Below are 17,838 nucleotides of genomic sequence, written 5' to 3' on the forward strand. Positions count from 1 at the left end.
GGGAAACCAGAGAGGAGGAGTTTGGGCATCTCAGCCCAGTCCCCAGTGGGAGAGTGCATGGCCATCACAAAACACAGTTCAGCACGGTTGGCGTCACTTGAATAACAAGGGTGCCGGAGGTTAGGGCAAAGGTGGTGTCTGAGTGAGGGGGTCCCTGCAAGCAAAGCAATGCAGGAAGCCCCAAGCTGGAACAGCAGGGATGCCTCCCGTCAGGACTGGGGAACACTGACGGTGCTGAGGGTGTGAGAGCTGAGGCAGAGCTAGGCATAGGGCTCAGTGACAGTCAAAGTCTCTCCCACAACAAGAAATAGAGGAAGATTCTCCTTTTTCATGTAAAAAAAAGAAAAGGTTCTTTCTAGCCCTTTTCCTTGCAAAGAGCCTGGAAAATGTGAGGGATGTGAAATATTACAGAGCCATCGCTGGGCTGAGGGGAACAGACTTCTGGGCTCTATTCCACAGCGGGGGCCCTATACACCCCTTATGTAAAATGAGTCGGGTTTGGGGGTCCCTCCCAGAGAATCCTTCCCAGAATTCTCTGGCTGGCCCTGTGCTTTGTCACAAATGCCCACAGTGGGGAGACTGGGATGGGGGTGACAGGGGGTGGCAGGATAGGGGCTTCCAAGGATGTGCTGAAACTCTAGGTGTGCCCCAACCGCAGCCAGGACCAGGCACTTCTGGGGTATCCTTTGGCATCTGTAGCCCCTGAGAGAAGAGGGACTGTGGCCTCTTTCTGTCACTCCACGTCCAGTGAAGCCTCCATAGACCCTGGCAGGAATCTTGGGCCTACAGAAGGTAAATATGTTGTCTTGGATTTAAAAATAAGCCCGTTTTTTGGCATTTCCATCAGCATCCACAAGATGGAACCTGGAGCGAGTGGATCTGAGAGCGGGGCTGCTCTGGCAAAGGAGGAGGGACCTGCCAGAGTCTCCAGAGATTGACTGAGAGAAGGAAGCTCAGTGTCCTCTGAGGCTCGCCATGGCACAGGTTCCTTGTCTGTGTGTCCTGGCCTTGCTGTCCCTCAGTCTGTGCCCTGCCACAGCAGGCATGGACTTCTGCTATGACCCGGAGGGGCGGGCGCAGCGCTGCTCGCCCGCCTTTGAGAATGCAGCGTTCGGCAGGGAGGTGTGGGCGACCAACACGTGCGGCTCCCCACCCGAGGATTACTGCCTCCAGATGGGAGCCCGGCATGCCACCAAGCTGTGCCACCGCTGCGACGCGGGAGACCCCTTGCTTCACCACAATGCCACCTACCTGACCGACTTCCACAGCCAGGAGGAGAGCACCTGGTGGCAGAGCCAGTCCATGGCTTTTGGGATACAGCACCCCAACTCCGTCAACATCACCCTGCACCTGGGTAAGCACGACCAGAATCACCCCTCCCAGGGAACCTGCTGCCACCAAGAGTCCTGACCCAGAGTGGAGGGGTGCTGGGAGGAGAAGGCACTGGAAGTGAAGAGAGAAGTTGGCTGGCCTGATGATCTAGGATTGTCCCCCCTGCCCTGAGAGAGAGTGAAATCAAACACATGTATAGATGAGATTAAAAATGTGAGTGGGACTTGTGGGGGGCAGGATGGCCAGGATAGCCAGGCTGAGTCTTCCACTCCACCGTTCCCTGCATGAGCTGCATCTTGGCAGGGGGTTGGACTAGGTGACCCTGGCGATCCCTTCTAACCCTGCGTTTCTATGACTCTGTGACGTTGGCCCATGCCATCAGAAGGGTGACTGCAGCTCGCGCAGGCATTCCCATGCTGGCTTTACACTAGCTAGTGTGGATAAAAGAAGCGGTGAAGATGCCCCAGCCTGGGGCAACCATGCAAGTACATATCCAGGGTCCCGGTCAGGCTTGTACAGCCTGTGCACCCTTGTCTTCACTGCTATTTTTAGCCATGCAGCTAGATTAAAGCTAGTGCATGTATGCATGTTGCAGTCACCCCTTGGATTGCGGTGTAGATGTACCCTTAGCCTCTGCGTGGCTCGGTTCCCGACCTATACAATGGGGATAGCAGCACTTCCCTGCCTCTCAGGTGTTGTGAGGATAAATGCATTAAAGACGGTGAGTTTCTCTGGCACTGCAGTGATGGGAACCAGATAAGAACCTATCTAGAAATAGCTGAGCCCATAGTGAAGTGGGGAAGGGCACTGGAAAGCCGGGTTTGTTTTTGGCAGTGAGGAGGGGGCAGGCTGCATAAGGCCCTGCCGACTGAATAGGCTAATGTGATCCAGAAGGCATGTGAGTCCCGAATAGGCAAAGATGCCTTTGCCATACTACCTTTGCCAGCTGCATTTGTCCAGCCTCCAGACAACTGTGGATGGATCATAGGCTGTATCCTAAGTCTTTGTACTTCTTTAGCACTTGCCATCCATGATTTCATAGCACTTTACGAGGAGTAACTAGTGGAGCCGCAATCAGCCCCTGTGCCAATCACCAGCTCACAGATGAGGAAACAGAGGCACAGAAAAGTGAAGCTACTTGCCCAAGACCACACAATCAATCAGTGGTAGAGCACAGAGTAGGTCATAAGAATTTTGACTCCCAGTCCAACCTGGTAACAACATGCCCCTTTTTTCCTCATAGGGAAAAATCACTATTTTCCATAGAGTTATATGTTGAATTAAATGTATTGCACAGGTGTGTAAAAGAGATGGGGTTCTGTATAGGTAGTAACATGCACGGGTTCAAAGTAGTCACCAACGGTTGACGCTGTATGACCACTTGTGCTTCTTATTTAAAGCTGTGTATTATGGGCCTGGTTCACCAATGTTCTTTAGTTTTACAGTACCGTGTCGCTCCACTGACTTCAATGCAGTTCCCAGGATGTAAAAACTAGACTCACATGGTGATGAATCAATTCCTAGGGACAGGTCTTCAACTGGTATAAAGGAGTATAGCTCCCATTTCAATGGAGCTGCGCCAGTTTCCACCAACTGAAGATCTGGCCCATATATTTCAGATATTCTAAAACTGTCCCACTTTTTCAACAGTTAAAATGTAAGGGCTCGTGACTTCTATTATAAATACAACGTAAAAGGTTTCCCTGCTATATCAACTCTCCTGGCAATTAGCCAGCTCTGCAAATATTTTCATTCTTTCATATCCTGCCATCCACATTCTGAATACAAGAGATTACAGAGCGTCATTGTCGGAACTAAACAAATAATAAACAGTAATAATAACAGTCAAAAGCTGTCACGATGTAGTCTCTTGGGCTACTCTTCGGGGACACACAGTGGTGCATTTCCCAATGGAAGCAGTCCATAGCACCACTTCTGCAAAGCCATCAGGGTGGAAGGTTCGTGCTGTGGCCACTGATTCCTAAGAAAACAGTGGGGGTTAAGGGTGGAGGGAGACAGGAGCAGCTTGTTTCCAAGAGAGGTCACTCCTTTCCCAGCCCCCCATGAACAGGCAGGCAGACATCTGTTCTGAATCGCCGGGAAGTTAGGACTGGGCTTCCTGCCTGGGATGAAAGGCGACACTGGAGGAGCCAAGAAGCGCTCATTCCACGTTCCACCTCCATAAAACCCGGTTTTTCCTTTTACAGCTTCATAGATTGTAAGGCCATAAGGGATCACTATGATCATCTAGTCTGATGTCCTGCGTCAGACAGACCCACGACTTCCCAGAACTAATTCCTGCTTGAACTAGAGCAAATCTTTAAGAAAAATATCCAGTCTAGCTTTGAAAAAATTCCAGTGATGAGAAATCCACCACAGCCATTGTTAAGTTGTCCCAACGGTTCACTACCCTCACTGGTAAAAAAAACCTTTGCACCTTATTTCCCCTGTGAATATGCCTCGCTTCAACTTCCAGCTAGTGGATCTCGTGATAGCTTTGTCTGCCAGACTGAAGAGTCCTCTGTTATCAAATGGGTCTTCCCCACATAGGTATTTAATAGACTGTGATCAAGTCATCCCTTAACCTCTTTGTTAAACTTAATAGATTGAACTCCTTGAGTTTTTCAATATAAGGCATGTTTCCCAATCCCTTAATTATTCTTGTGGTTCTTCTCTGAATTCTCTCCAAGTTTCCACACACACTCCCACCCCAACATCCTTCTGGAACTATTGACACCAGAACTGGACACAGTATTCCAGCAGTGGTCACACCAGTGCCACATAGAGGTACTGCACTCCTGCTCGATACTCCCCTGATTATACATCCAAGGATCATATTAGCCCTTTGGCCACAGCATCAAACTGGAAGCACATATTCAGCTGATTATCCCCTCAAATCCTTTCCAGAATCATTGCATCCCAAGACAGAGTTCCCCATCCTGTAAGAATCTCCTACATTCTTTGTTCCTAGATGTGACTTTACATTTGATCTTATTAATATGCATAATTGCTTACACCGTTTCCAAGATATCTGGATTGCTCTGTGTCAATGACCTGTCCACTTCATTATTTACCTCTCCCCCAATCTTTATCTGCCAATTTCATTAGTAATGATTTTTATGTTTTCTAGGTAATTGATAAATTACCTTGTTAAATAGCATAGGACCCCACTAGAAACACACCTGATGATTCTTTGTTTATATTTATATTTTGTGACCTATCCCTTAGCCAGTTTTTAATCCATTTAATTGTGCCATGTTTTTGTACTGTTTTAGATTCTTAATCAAAATGGTGTGCTGTACCAAGTCAAAAGCCTTACAGAAAATGAAGTATATTACACTGCTGTTATTACCTGTATATCAACCAAAATTGTAATCTCATAGAAAAGATGATGACTTCGTTTGAGATCTATTTTCCATAAACCCATGTTAATTAGCATTATTTATATTACCCACCTTTAATTCTTTATTAACTGAGTCCTGTATCACCTGTTTTTTGACTGGCTTTTCCTGTTTACCCTTTTAAATATTGACACAACAGCAGCTTTGTTTTAATCCCCTGGAACTTCGTTAGTGTTCCAAGAATGATTGAAAATCAACATTAATGGGCCAGAGTGCTCCTCGGCCAGCTCTTTTAAAACTCTTGCTTGAAAGTTAACTGGACCTGTTGATTTAAAAATGTCTAGCTTCAGTAGCTACTTTTTAACACCCTCCTTATAATCTATGAAACATCTCCCTGTGCCTAAGAGGAGGAAGAAGGAGCCAATTTGACTCCTAGGGATGGATCCTTGTGTAGCAACTATTCATGTCATTGAGGACTAATGTGTGGCTTCTCAATCTGAGGGCCCTGCCGAGGGGGTAGGTGGATGTGACATTCATATATTACAATAATACTCAGCCCATCAATAGTCCTTTTCATCCAGAGACCTCAAATAGTTTTACTGACTTAAACAATTTAGTCTCCCAGCCCAGTGGATCTTTTTCATTTTACAGATAAGCAAACTAAGACCCAAAGAGTAAGCAGCAGAGCTGGGAATAGAACTAGGAGTCCTATCTCTCCTTCTCCTCCTCTAACCACCACATCATGCAGTATGCGGTGTTCATTTTCTTCCTCTGTGCACACAAAGTTTGCTGCATGTCAGTTCTTTTACTCCTTCCCTTCCCTCTGCCCCTGCTGGGCTACTAAAGGAAAATCCTTATGTGACAGAATTTTTGTTGGTGCTAGCCATGTCTGTAGTCAAACAAATGATCACAGATTCTCACGAGAGTAATGAGAACCGAGTCTGGCCCATTAATTTTATCCCAGTGTCTTGGACCAAGAGCAAACTCCAAAACCTTCTCTGATGTGCAGTCTTTATTAATCTGATAGCCTGGAGATTGAACCAGGGATCTCCAATTCCCGCTGCTACCGCCATGTCCCACTTAGCTAGAATCCAAGCTGATTCTGTGAGGGTCATTCAGTGGTTGTTTATTGACACAGTGCAGAGACCAGCTCCCCTCCCAGAGCAAATTGTTCTGCGTGTTGACTGCTGTGAACGCCTGCTGTTTTGGTAGACGCCCCCAAGGAATTTCCTGTCTGGGAATAAACCCACCCAGGGTGTCTGGAATTCCACCCGAAAGACCTGCAGGAGTCCTACATGGATTCAGGTTGTGAGTCTTTCCCAGGATAGGCAGAACATGAGCATCATCAGGGCAAGCTTCACCAGCGCTGCCTGTCCAGTGTGCCTCTGCCAGGGTGGATTGATTTAAATCACCACTTTTAATCATGATTTAAGCAGCATGGAGGAAACTTTGATTTAAATCATCAATTCTTAATCTTGATTTGCACTTGTACTTAGTTTTTTTTTTCCTTCCTAAAGAAGACTTGATTCTTATTGGTTGGTAACCACTAAATCATGTTGATTTGCAGCTAAATATAGTCTTTAGCCTAAATTTGGTGCTGCTTTTTTGCTAACCAGGACAATACTCTATATCTATACATATCTCTTTAAGCAATTTTATAGCTTAACATATCTGTATTCAGATTTGCAATTTTTACTTTTTTTATTGTTAGATATGGTGACTGATGCATTTCTTATTTACTAGGTGAGAATTATTATTTTTACTAATGATTTGCATCAAGCTGTTTGGAGGGAAACTGAAATTAAATGCACAAAAACATTTAATTTTTTTAAAATTAGTTAAATTAAACCTTCAATGTGCTGGATGCACAAGAAAAAAAGTTAATCAAAACATCTTTTGTATTTAAAACTGACTAACTTATTAAACAAAGGAAGTGTTATCTGTAGTTAGTGAATTTAGCAGATTCTTTCTGATCACCATGTCCTTCAAGATTTTAGAACTAGTAGATTTCATCCCCTCACACCTCGCTTTCATTCATAAATTGGGAGAGGAAAACAAATTTGTCTAATGTTTCAACTCCCACTCAGTTTCTTGACTTTGAATTAATTAGACATTGAGCTGAACAAGTTGAATAAACTGAAATGAAGAAAATATTCTTATTGCATCTGCAGAAGAGGCTAATATTGTCAAAAGCTGGTTTTGCACTTCAACAAAGTGTGGTTCCAGGTGCTGAGCCAGTGACTTCCACCGGCTCAGTGGTTTGACTTTTGCCTAAAACTTTGTCAGCAAACATGTACTGCCTAATATTAATTTTTAAAGTTTAATTTACATGATTTTAATCAATCATAATAAGTTTACTCCATAACGTGTTGTCATAATTTCAAATTTAAATAGGTTTATTTTTTAAAATAAAACTGTATTTAAATTAAACAAAAAAATCTGATTTTTTTTTATTATTTTTCATCATCCAATTTTATCCACCATGGCCTCAATCTGGACCTGGAGGGAGGTCTCCTGCCCCACCCCGGCCAAGCCTGAGCTTCCGCACAGAACACCAGTTAGAGCTAGTTGTCATGGTGGTTTGTATTATGCCTTCCTGGGAACTACACTGAGACCCACCAAACCAAAGGAACTCTCACAAAAGACACTAGAAATGCATTATTTCTCGCTGGCAAAATGTAGGTACATCTGCAAGAGCGATGAGTTGGAAGCAGGTCAGTAAGCACAGAACCCAGCCGTGGATAAAGAGCCCCCACTTTCAGAGGGTGGAAGCTTCCAGAGGAACAGCAGAGTCAGAACAGACAGAGAAGAGAGAGCATGGGTACAACAGCCATGCTGGGCCCGAGCCTCAGCGGTGCTCAGCTCCCACTGAACTCAATGGGTGTTCAGCACTCAGCACATTACAAGAGTCACCCCACAGGGTGGGGCTGTCTCCAAAGGCGGAACTGTTGCTGTCAACTTCCCCTAACGCTTGCTGCCTCCTTGCGAGGTTATCAGCAAATCTCTCCTGAAGACAGAACTGCAAACAGTAGTCAAGTTTCTGTGACGACAAGCGAGAATCTGGCCACTGCTGTACAGCTCTGATCCATGACAGATTCTTCTCCCTGCAGCCTGGCAGTAGCCTGAGTTATCTCCGCTCCCCAACAGCATTCTTACAAAGTCACAGCCCGTAGCTGACATAATTCATATGGGTCTAATTAAAGGCTGGTTTTTCTTAGTCCCCAAATATCCCGTCTGACATTCCGGACTCATTATCTTTTCCAACAAAGTTAAAACCTTGTAGCGGATTGTGTTGCACTATCAATAGCGGTATAATTATGGAAGAACCAGCTCTCGGAGTTGGACCCAGTCCTGTGTCTCTGGCAATTAAGCAGTTTGATATTTGTATTCTTTTTTCTCATTTATATTTTCAATAAGCGATTGTAGTGGTGGATCGACTGCCCTCAGGGCCTGGAGCCTCCTCTGTTTATCCTCGTTGCAGCCTCCCCCGCACACCACTCTGTTAGCGGGTGGTGTCAAGCTTCACTCGAAAGGCCAACAAGGGAGCTGAGTCTCCATGGTCCACTGAGTCCTCCGGCTCTTTTCCTAACCCTACCCTGGAGGAGGCCAGTCAGTGATGGTTGGCCTGGTTCTCCTCTCCCTTACACTGGTTTTACAGCAGTCTAGCTCCATTGGATCAGCTCTTCAGCCACTATAAATGAGCATAGCTCCATTGACTTCACCATCTGAGGAGCTGGCTCATTGACTTCAGTGAAGTTTATTCCTGACTCATATGGGTGTGACTGAGCTCAGAATTGGGCCTTTTTGTGTGTGCACAGGATGCTTGTCTGCTGGAATCTGGCTTGAGACCCAGCAAACCCATTTTGAAGAGATCACTGAGCATCTATTGGATGGCAACGACGTCGAGCTAGGCTGGATTTCAGCTGGCACCTGAGAAGCTGTGTGTCTTGTCTGGGTCCCAGCTCTGATCCCCTGGCCTGGATGGATTGGCTGCTTTTTAATGTTCAGCGTCCTCCTTCCCATCATTGGCATGAACCAGCCACTGGAAGAGCAGCTGCAAAGCTGTCTCTGGGCTGACGTATCTCTACATCCATCAAGAGAAACAGACGGAGAGAAAATAAATATATGGCTTTAAACAGCAAAAGCAGAAGATGTCAGGGACACTGGGCTGGCTGGGTCACTATGAGCTGGTGTTGTCCAGTGGAATCCAAGGTGCGACTGGAGTCCGTGTGAGCAAGAATTTCTTGCCTGGTGTTGATGTGAGGCATGTCCAGGAGAGGAAGCATTTGCTCATCCCTGCCCCGATAATTGGGGACGGACCTGCTCTGATGGCTCATGCCTCTGGGGTACCTTCTCTGTAAAACATTCCCTTTTCTAGCATTTAAAATGTGGGTGTGAATTTTGTGCTGGTAAGAAGAGTGTCAGAATGACAGTCCTGAAGTCCTCTGTGTATTCACAGAACATCTACAGCACAGGGCTGGCCTCAGGACTCCTGGGTTTTATCCCCAACCACTCCAGTAATTCCTTTCCCTTGGAAAAATCACTTCATCAGCTCTCTTGAACCTCAGTCTCTGCAGCTGAAACACAGGGACAATGTTACACTTCTGCATTTAGAAGTACAGGTCACAGGTTCCTCATGGCACAATATATGGGGTTAGTATGGGCAATAAGTCAGTTACCCCATGGCATGAATAACCTATGTCAGCAGATTTTTGACAAGCATTTGTAGCTCCTGAAATTGGTGGTACCCAAAGAGAGATGTACAGGCTGTGGATGAGCTCTTTGCACCTAACTACATTGCCTTCTCTTCTCCTCCTTCTTCAGGGAAGTCCTATGAAATCACCTATGTACGGCTGAAGTTTCACACAAGCCGGCCAGAGAGCTTTGCTATTTACAAACGCAGCCGCGTGGACGGACCCTGGACCCCATACCAGTACTACAGCGCCTCCTGTGGGAAGACCTACAGGAAGCAAGAGCGGCAGTACCTGCGGCCTGGTGAGGATGAGCAGGTAGCCTTCTGCACTGAGGAGTTCAGCGACATCTCCCCACTGAGCGGAGGGAACGTGGCCTTCTCCACCCTGGAGGGCCGGCCCAGCGCCTACAGCTTTGACAAGAGCCCTGTGCTACAGGTACTGGGCTCAGGGTTGGAAGCGGCCATGTGTGGCCAGTAGACCGGGTGGCTCAGAGGAGTTGGCATTGGGAACTGTGCTTGGAAAGCTGCAATATCGTTAGTGCTCAGGTCCCATGGAGGTGGGCACATTAGAAATATCTGGTCAGCTAAAAAGAGAGATTCCGCTCTTAACTCCATTCTGCTCTGATGTGAGCGTATGTGCGTGTGTGAATGTACAGATGTGCAATATGTGCCTGAGGAGTCTGATGAACCATGCTCAGTTGGCCCAAACTCTGATCCACCAAGCCCATGGCGACTAACCTCCAAAACCCTAGTGGAATGGATCATGCTAGGCTGGCCTTAACCCAGTTCTTCCAGACTCTCGTTGGCTAACCCCATTCCCCAACACCATTGGGAGGTCTGCACTGGAGCTGGAAGGTGTAATTCCCAGCTTGAGTAGGCATACCCGCTCTAGCTGTGCCTGAACTAGTGCACTAAAAATAGCAGCATGGCTGCGGTGGACGAGTGGCAGGATGGGCCAACTGCCCCGAGTACGATGCAGTCCGAGAGCCTAGGTATATACTCTGATGGCTAGCCCTTCAGTCGCCATGGCTACACTTCTGTATTTAGTGCACTAGCTCAATCAGAGCTACAGTGGGTATGTCTACTTGACTGGAAATTACCCATTCCAATGTAGACATGCCTTGGGACTCAAAACATCTAGTCTTTGTTCAACTTCATAGTCTAAAGTTCTCCCTCATTTTGCTACCAATATTGGGAACTAGGGTTGTGTCCAGGCACCAGGCCTAAGGTTGGACCACACTGTGCTCTCAAAGGTGGTGGAAAGCACATACTCAGGGGGCTTAGTGCAGAGGATACACCCTATACACTTGCAGCAGAAAATCCCCTTCAGCTCCCATCAATTCTCTCGTGGAACATTAACGTTCCAGGCTCTGGCTTTATAGCATCTGATTTTGTGGCAGCTCCCTCAGTGAATCTCCTCCTGACTGGATCCCTCGGAGAGATGATTTTTACAAATGTCAGATCTTCCGTTCTAACTTTCTGCAGAGAATGGAGGTGTCTGATGAAGGGGTGGGGGAGAAGTAGAGAAGCAAAAAAGTTTTCGCTTCAGAGTGACCCCGCTGGTGCCCACTGCCCGCATGCCCTGGGAAGACACAGAGCAAAGTCCTCATCACACACATTCTCCCAGGAGCAAGGAGGAAAGTTGTTCTCCATAAACCAATTGAAAGCCAGCCATTCCAGCGGTGACCCAAAATGGACCTGGACCAAAATCCTAGGTCCAAACACACTTGCGTTTTGAAGACCTTTGGATCCTAATTTTTATCTAATCTATCCATCATTCATTAGGTGACCTATCACTGGGGTATCTGAGTGCCTTCCATCTCAATGGGTCAAATCCCCCAAAGTTCCCAAAACATTGGCTATTTTGAAACTGGGATCCAATGTAAGGTCTTGGGCCCCTCTCCGCTGTCAGCCAAGTGGGGAGAACATTTCAGGGCCTCCCTCTGCACAGGAGGACATGGAGCTGATGGAGAGAAGACAAGTTCATGGCACATCTTGACTGCACGATTTCTGGCATGTGCACATGTGTGTCTAAGCAGCATGAGGGTTCGATTAATTAAGGGGAGGACTGAGTACTATACACATGGTGGTTCCTCAAGATGGTATGGGACGGTTCTGCTGCCTCTGCTCCCTCTTGTAAAGGGGCTGATGAACCCCCACAGGGTGATGTGTTTGCTTGGGCCACTCACCAACAGCTCTCTTATGGCCTGAATTCCTCAGGAGTGGGTGACTGGCACTGATCTGCTCATCTCCTTGAACCGGCTCAACACGTTTGGGGACGACATCTTCAAGGATCCCAAGGTGCTGCAGTCCTATTATTATGCCATCTCCGACTTCTCGGTCGGCGGCAGGTAAGGTGTGGCTGGGGCATGGGGAAAAGAGGTGGAAGGAGGGGTGTTCTTGTGATTAAGGCATAGGATGGGGAGTCAGGACTCCTGGGTTCTGCCTCCAGCTCTGAGACAATGTGATTGGGACAAGCCATTTAATCTCTTTGGTCCTCAGTTTCACCATTTGTAAAATGAAGATGATGGTACAGAGGGACGATGTGAGGCTTAAAGTGCTTTGAGATCCTCAGATAAGAGGCACTTACACTCCAGTTCCCCTTGTTTAAGCAGCGCAGTCCGTATTTTGCACATGGGGGTTATAGTGGCTCACAATCTAAATAGGAGTCAACAGCGTAACGCTGTTTCAAAAAAAGAGAACATCGTTCTGGGCTGTATTAGCAGGAGTCCAGCAAGCATGACGCAAGAAGTAATTTTTCTGCTCTACTCTGCCCTGATAAGGCCTCAGCTTGAGTTCTGTGTCCATTTCTGGGCAAGGTGCCTCAGGAAAGATGTGGACAAATTGGAGACAGTCCAGAGGAGAGCAACTAAAATGATTAAAAGTTCTAGAAAACCTGACCTATGAGGAAAGCTTGAAAAACCTTAACTTTGTTTAGTTTGGAGAAGAGAGGACTGAGGGGACACAATAAGTCTTCAAGTACATAAAGAGGATAATAAATTGTTATCCTTATCTGTAGAGGACTGGACAAGAAGTAATGGGCTTAAATTGCAGCAAGGGAGATTTAGTTTAGAAATAGGAAAAACTTCCTAACTGTCAGGGTCGTTAAGCACTGGAACAAATTACCTGGGGAGATTGTGGAATCTCTGGCGCTGGCAGTTTGTAAGAACAAGTTAGACAAACGCCTGTCGGGAATGGTCTAAATAATACTTAGTCCTGCCTCTGCAAGGGACTGAACTAGATGACCTATCGAGGTCCTTTCCAGGCCTGTGCTTCTGGGATTATACTTGCCATCTTCCCTCCCAGTCCCTCCAGAAAGCCAATCAATCTCAATGGACTCAGAAAGCGTGTCGCTCTTTCTCTGCCCAAAATCCCTAGTATCAGCTCCCAGGTGCTGGGGCTGCATGAATGTTCTCGTTATCAGATGGAAGAGGAACTTCAGGAGGCAGCAGGCAGGCACTCAAGGGAGATGGCTCTCCAGTAAAGAGGACCTGGCAGGGGAACAGGCTGTGGAAAGCTGCTCATGTGTGGAGCAGGCTTTATCCTGCTTGTATATGGTGCATGGTTTGTATTCAATACGTAGAGCATTTACACGGCCCAAGCAGTTGGATCATGGAGCTCTGGGCTGCCAGTCAGGATCTGAAAACTATTGTGGGAGAAACGAACTCTCGGCTCCCATGCTGTGCCTTCACAGAGTGAGCTCCAAACAAAGTCCCGTTCGGGGGATTAGCAAACCAGCCAGAACACACAACTCACCCAAACACAGCGGCTGCCTCCGGCTCCCACCTGCCCTGGAGTGGGGCCAGCTTTCTTCCTGCCAGCACACAGGGCTTGTGATGGTGGGAGACTGCCCACTCGGTGTGCCGTGCCCTCGGCTCCTGTAGGCCAGACTGTCCATGAGCTTTGGGGCGTGGGTGAGGCTAAGCAGGATGGAGCCAGGGAGGGAGGCTGGTCTATGAGAGGTGGGGTCTCCAGCTGTTAGCAGGCAGGATGCTTGGGAGAACCCCCCTCCACTTCCCCAGCTGGGAGAACCCCCACTTTTCTCACCTTTTCCTTCAGCTGCCCCCTGCTGGTTCCCAGCTGCTCCCTCAGGCTAAAGCCAAGACCGGTCTACCCACGGGGTCAGGCCATGGGTGAAGAGGCTCTGTGTTGGGTTCTGTGTGGGGCAGAGCAGGGTTCTGTGTGGGGAAGAGCAGCCAGTGGCCATGATTAGATGAGTGGGGCACAAAAGCCCGTGGCTGACTGCAGAGTTGGGAGGCTGAGCTCCTGTGGGACTGAGGGAGAAGGCCCAGGACACCAATATCCTCCTCTTCAGTGTCCAAAGGGTTAAACCCTGGCCTGCTCAAACGCAGTGCGCTCTCAGCAGGGTGAGCTGTATGGCAAGGGGCCACTCACTTGGCTTGTACTGACAGCTGGCCCCGGGCTCTCAGGTCTGGGGTCGCTGGGCTTGACAGGAAGGAGAGGACAGAGTTGGAACTGCTGCAAGGTTTAGCTGAATTCTTCCTCTATTTCAATCCTCCATTGTCGGCCCAGGTTTGTCCTGCTAAAGCTCGATGGAGTTCACTGCTTCTGGAGGACAAACTGAGCGAGGCCTGTGGTAGCTTTGAGTGAGCGTACTGGATATGAGCACTCCCACAGAGCAGGGCACATCACGCCCTCCACGCTCTTCCACCTCGGGTGTCCGGAACGAGGCTGTACTGTCAGTACCTCCCTGCTCCCATCGGATCCCCATGGTCAACATTTCAGTCGCCCAGGAAGAGCTGCTCCCCACGCTCCAGAGTAGAGACACTGGGAGAGGGAGGCCAGGAGCACACAGCGACTTTGTCTGACACTCCAGTTCCAAACAGCTGGAGCTCATTAGCATCTGACCAGGCCACCTTCAGTCTAAATGACCTTGCAGCGGGTGCTGCTGGCGAGTGCCTGTGGGAGTGGGATGGGTGGCCTTGAAATGGCCCCAGCCTGTGCTGCTTTCCCTCCTTCTCCCGTTTGGGTGACGTCTGTTCTGTCCACACCCCGATGCTCTCCTGGGGGCCCCGAAACTGGCCCAGCAGCCACCCACTCAGGCACATCCCTGTGCACTCACCAGTTGCTGGCTAGACGCTACAGTGCATTGACCTGCCGGCTCAGCCTGCCTTCTGCTAGCTGGGCTAGAACCAGTGCCCTTGTGTACTGCAGGCAGCTGTCCTGGCTGAGCCACGGGGGGCTGGGCTAAGCTGGGTTCAGCTGGATGTTATGTGCCACCTAACCTGGTCCACTTACCGCAGCCCTAAAGCAGAACACCTAGGTAAGAAGCCTCCTGCTGACTGGAGTGAGAGGCTCCCCCCAGCCAACACCCTCCCATCAGGGCTTTACCTGTGCCCAAACCTTGTTCTCTCATCTTTCTGTTTTGTTAACCCTTTCCGCACTGGCTGCTCTGGAGCGGCCAGGCTTCCTTAATGTCTCCATGACCTCCCTCTTGGTCCTGACCCATCTACCCTCCAGGTCCCTCCCCCATTGGGGTGAGGTTTTCTCCCAGTGTGCTATCTCCTCCCAGTGACCCTCTGGAGCTGTGGGCAGAGGGAGTCATGCCTGGGAAGCTGCTGGAGGATCTGGTGACAGGGTGGCAGATTTGTGGCCTGCACTGTATGTTGGCAAATCAGGACACTTGAGCATTGCTCAGTGCACAGGGCCACAGGGCTGTGGTTCCCGACCAGGGGTACATGTACCCCTGGGGGTATGCAGAGGTCTTCCAAGGAGCACATCAGCTCATCTAGATACTTGTCTGGTTTTACAACAGGCTACATAAAAACCAGTAGCGAACTCAGTACAAACGAAAATTTCCTACAGACAATGATTTGTTTATACTGTTCTATATACAATGTCAGCGGTTCTTGAACTGTGGGAAAATTCATTTTAATGGGATCGCCAGGGCCAGTGTTAGACTTGCTGGGCCCACGGCAGAAAGCCAAAGTCCAAGTTTTTAAGTGAGGTGTAACTTGGGGTATGCAAGACAAATCAGACTCCTGAAAGAGGTAGAGCAGTCTGGAACCACTGCTCTAGAGTAGCTCACCTCCTTGAAATAACACCCTGGCTCCACCACAGACTGGACCAAATCCAGAGGTGAGCCTGTCATTGGAGTCAGTGGCTTCCCTGCAGTCCATGGGAGCTGGGCCAGCCTATCGAGGGAATGGCTCTGCTGAGCACAATGGTCATTCTAATTACTGCTCCCCTGCTCAGCCGAACCCTGACAGTGATGGTACCTTGGCACCCTTGCAGGTGTAAGTGCAACGGCCATGCCAATGAGTGTGCCCCCAATGAAGTGGGCCAGCTGGTTTGCCTCTGCCAGCACAACACCACCGGCGTGGACTGCGAGCAATGCCAGGCTTTCTACCAGGACCGGCCGTGGGCGCGAGGAACTGCTGAGTCCGCCAACGAGTGTCTCCGTGAGTACCAGAGCTTAGTGCCCTGCAGGCGCTGCCAGGAAGCTCCCATTCCTTACTCACCAGGCTGACTCTGCCATTCAGAAAATCATTTCTTAGCGTCCAGGGAGCCCTGTCTCTGTAGGTTGCCAGTTCGAATCCAGCCCTGGTGGGCAGTGGTCAAAAGCTGCTAACCTCTGAGGCTGGGGGAAGTCAGCTCAGGGTCCTGGTTCTGACCCAGGGCAGTGGCATCTCCTGCACAGTGGTGCAGCAAGAGAACAGCTCCTTCCTCTTGCAGGACAGCTGCAGCCACTGTGGAAAGAGATGCCCATGCTGCACCTAGAGGATTACCCCTCTGTTACATCAGCCCTTCTCTGAGGGTATACATATGTTTTGTGTTTTCCATCCTATTACGGCTATAAGGATCGTGGGGCAGGGATCTGATCTCCTCGATGTAGCACTGCTCTGAGCCCCCACGGGGTGCTCAACAGATAACAAGGTTGATTCAGAGGCAAGAGTGCTACCTACAGTCAGAGACAGACACACGGACGATTGTCCGTGCATTTAGCTTCTAGAGACTGAAGGAGAAACCATGGGGAATCTGAGGACTAGCACAGCTGAGTGTGGCCTTTCACAGGGAATTCCCCTACCGCACCCCAGAAGCAGGAATGGGGCTCTTGGGACAGGGCCTACCTTTGTTCTGTGCTTAGCCCCTAGCCAAAAGGGGTCCTGACCCATGACGGGGCTCCTGGTGCTCCCAGATTACAAACAATACAGAATAATAATAATAATAGCAGTCCAGTGAGGTAACACATCATCCGGTCGCTCCAGAAAACCTGGGCTGGAACCCAGCGGAGGTCCCAAGTGCCATGGGTTTGTCTCAACTCAGTCCCTCCTCACCTCCCAGTGGCAATTCAGACCCAAGCCCCTCCGTCTCCATGTCTGTTTTGGCCCTGTGATGTTCTCGCTGTTCCCCCCCTCACTTCCCTGGCACAGCATGCAACTGCAGCGGCCGATCGGTCGAGTGCTTCTACGACCGGGAGCTGTACCGGCGCACAGGGCACGGCGGCCATTGCCTGAAGTGCCAGGATAACACCGACGGGCCGCACTGCGAGCACTGCCGGCAGAACTACTACCGGTGGGATGGGCAGATGGCCTGCCAGCCATGCAACTGCAACGCGGCGGGTATGTGGTGCACAGCAACGCTGCTGGGGGGAGGAAACGGGGTGGCCCTGGCACACGTGATGCCACGTTCCATCAGCTTGTCCAGCCTCCACCTGGCAAAGCCGTGACCACGTGCTGCGCTTGGCCTGTGTCTCCGGGCAGGTCTAGACTAGAGAGTTAGAGCAATGTTGGTTAGGGCTGTGACTTTTTTTCCCCCACTGACACAGTTATGCTGGCAAAAGCCCTAGTGTAGATACAACAGAACTCGTTTTGCTTGGGGAACCAGTATAAGCTGCACCTACAAAAGCCCTTTTTTGCCCATATAAGTGCGTGTGCACATGGAAACTCTGCTGGTGTAGTGATCCCAGCCAAACTTTTCTAGTGAGAATAGGCCCCTCGTCTGCTTCAGGGAGCAAGAGGGCTGTGACAGAAATGTGGGCACAATTAACTGAGGAAAGGGACAAAGCTGCATCTTCAGTGATTGGGGTGAGACCTCTTTAAAAAAACAAATCCATAACATTAAATGTTCAACCACGTCCCATCCTGGGGAACGTCTCTCCCACTCTCCCCCACTCCATGCCCTGCTCTCTCCATCAGTTCCCGCACACACTATTTTTCTATGACTTGCCCTCTTGCCACCTATTGCAGCATGTTCTTCCCTCAGGCCATGACTCCTGGAGGCACCCCTCTTCCCGATCCACCTCCCCTAGGTCCCATAGCGCTGTGCTCAAGGCAGAGTCCTTGCTCCACTTTGTGGAGGGGTGAGGGGAGTGGACTCCCTCTCTTGCCAGCCCCTTGTTTCTCTCCCAACATGCTGTGGCTCGGCTCCCATCTCCCCAGCTGCAGGAGGGTCTTGCACACACCCATACACACCCATTCTTTCCCCTGCTTTCTGTCTCTGCCACCTCCC

General features: G+C 49.3%; 1 protein-coding gene across 1 annotated transcript in view; it reads left to right on the forward strand.

The window, feature by feature from the left end:
• Positions 1-961: 961 nt before the first annotated feature.
• Positions 962-17,838, forward strand: part of LAMC3 (laminin subunit gamma 3) — a 49,470-nt gene continuing 32,593 nt past the window's right edge. Inside the window, exons 1-5 of the mRNA XM_032797805.2 lie at positions 962-1,354; positions 9,498-9,802; positions 11,587-11,717; positions 15,622-15,788; positions 16,761-16,949. Of these exons, the coding sequence (XP_032653696.1) occupies positions 976-1,354; positions 9,498-9,802; positions 11,587-11,717; positions 15,622-15,788; positions 16,761-16,949 (1,171 nt within the window). The 5' untranslated portion in view covers positions 962-975. The remainder of the gene's footprint in view (positions 1,355-9,497; positions 9,803-11,586; positions 11,718-15,621; positions 15,789-16,760; positions 16,950-17,838) is intronic.

Source organism: Chelonoidis abingdonii, chromosome 24 (assembly GCF_003597395.2).
Source record: "Chelonoidis abingdonii isolate Lonesome George chromosome 24, CheloAbing_2.0, whole genome shotgun sequence".
NCBI lineage: Eukaryota > Metazoa > Chordata > Testudines > Testudinidae > Chelonoidis > Chelonoidis abingdonii.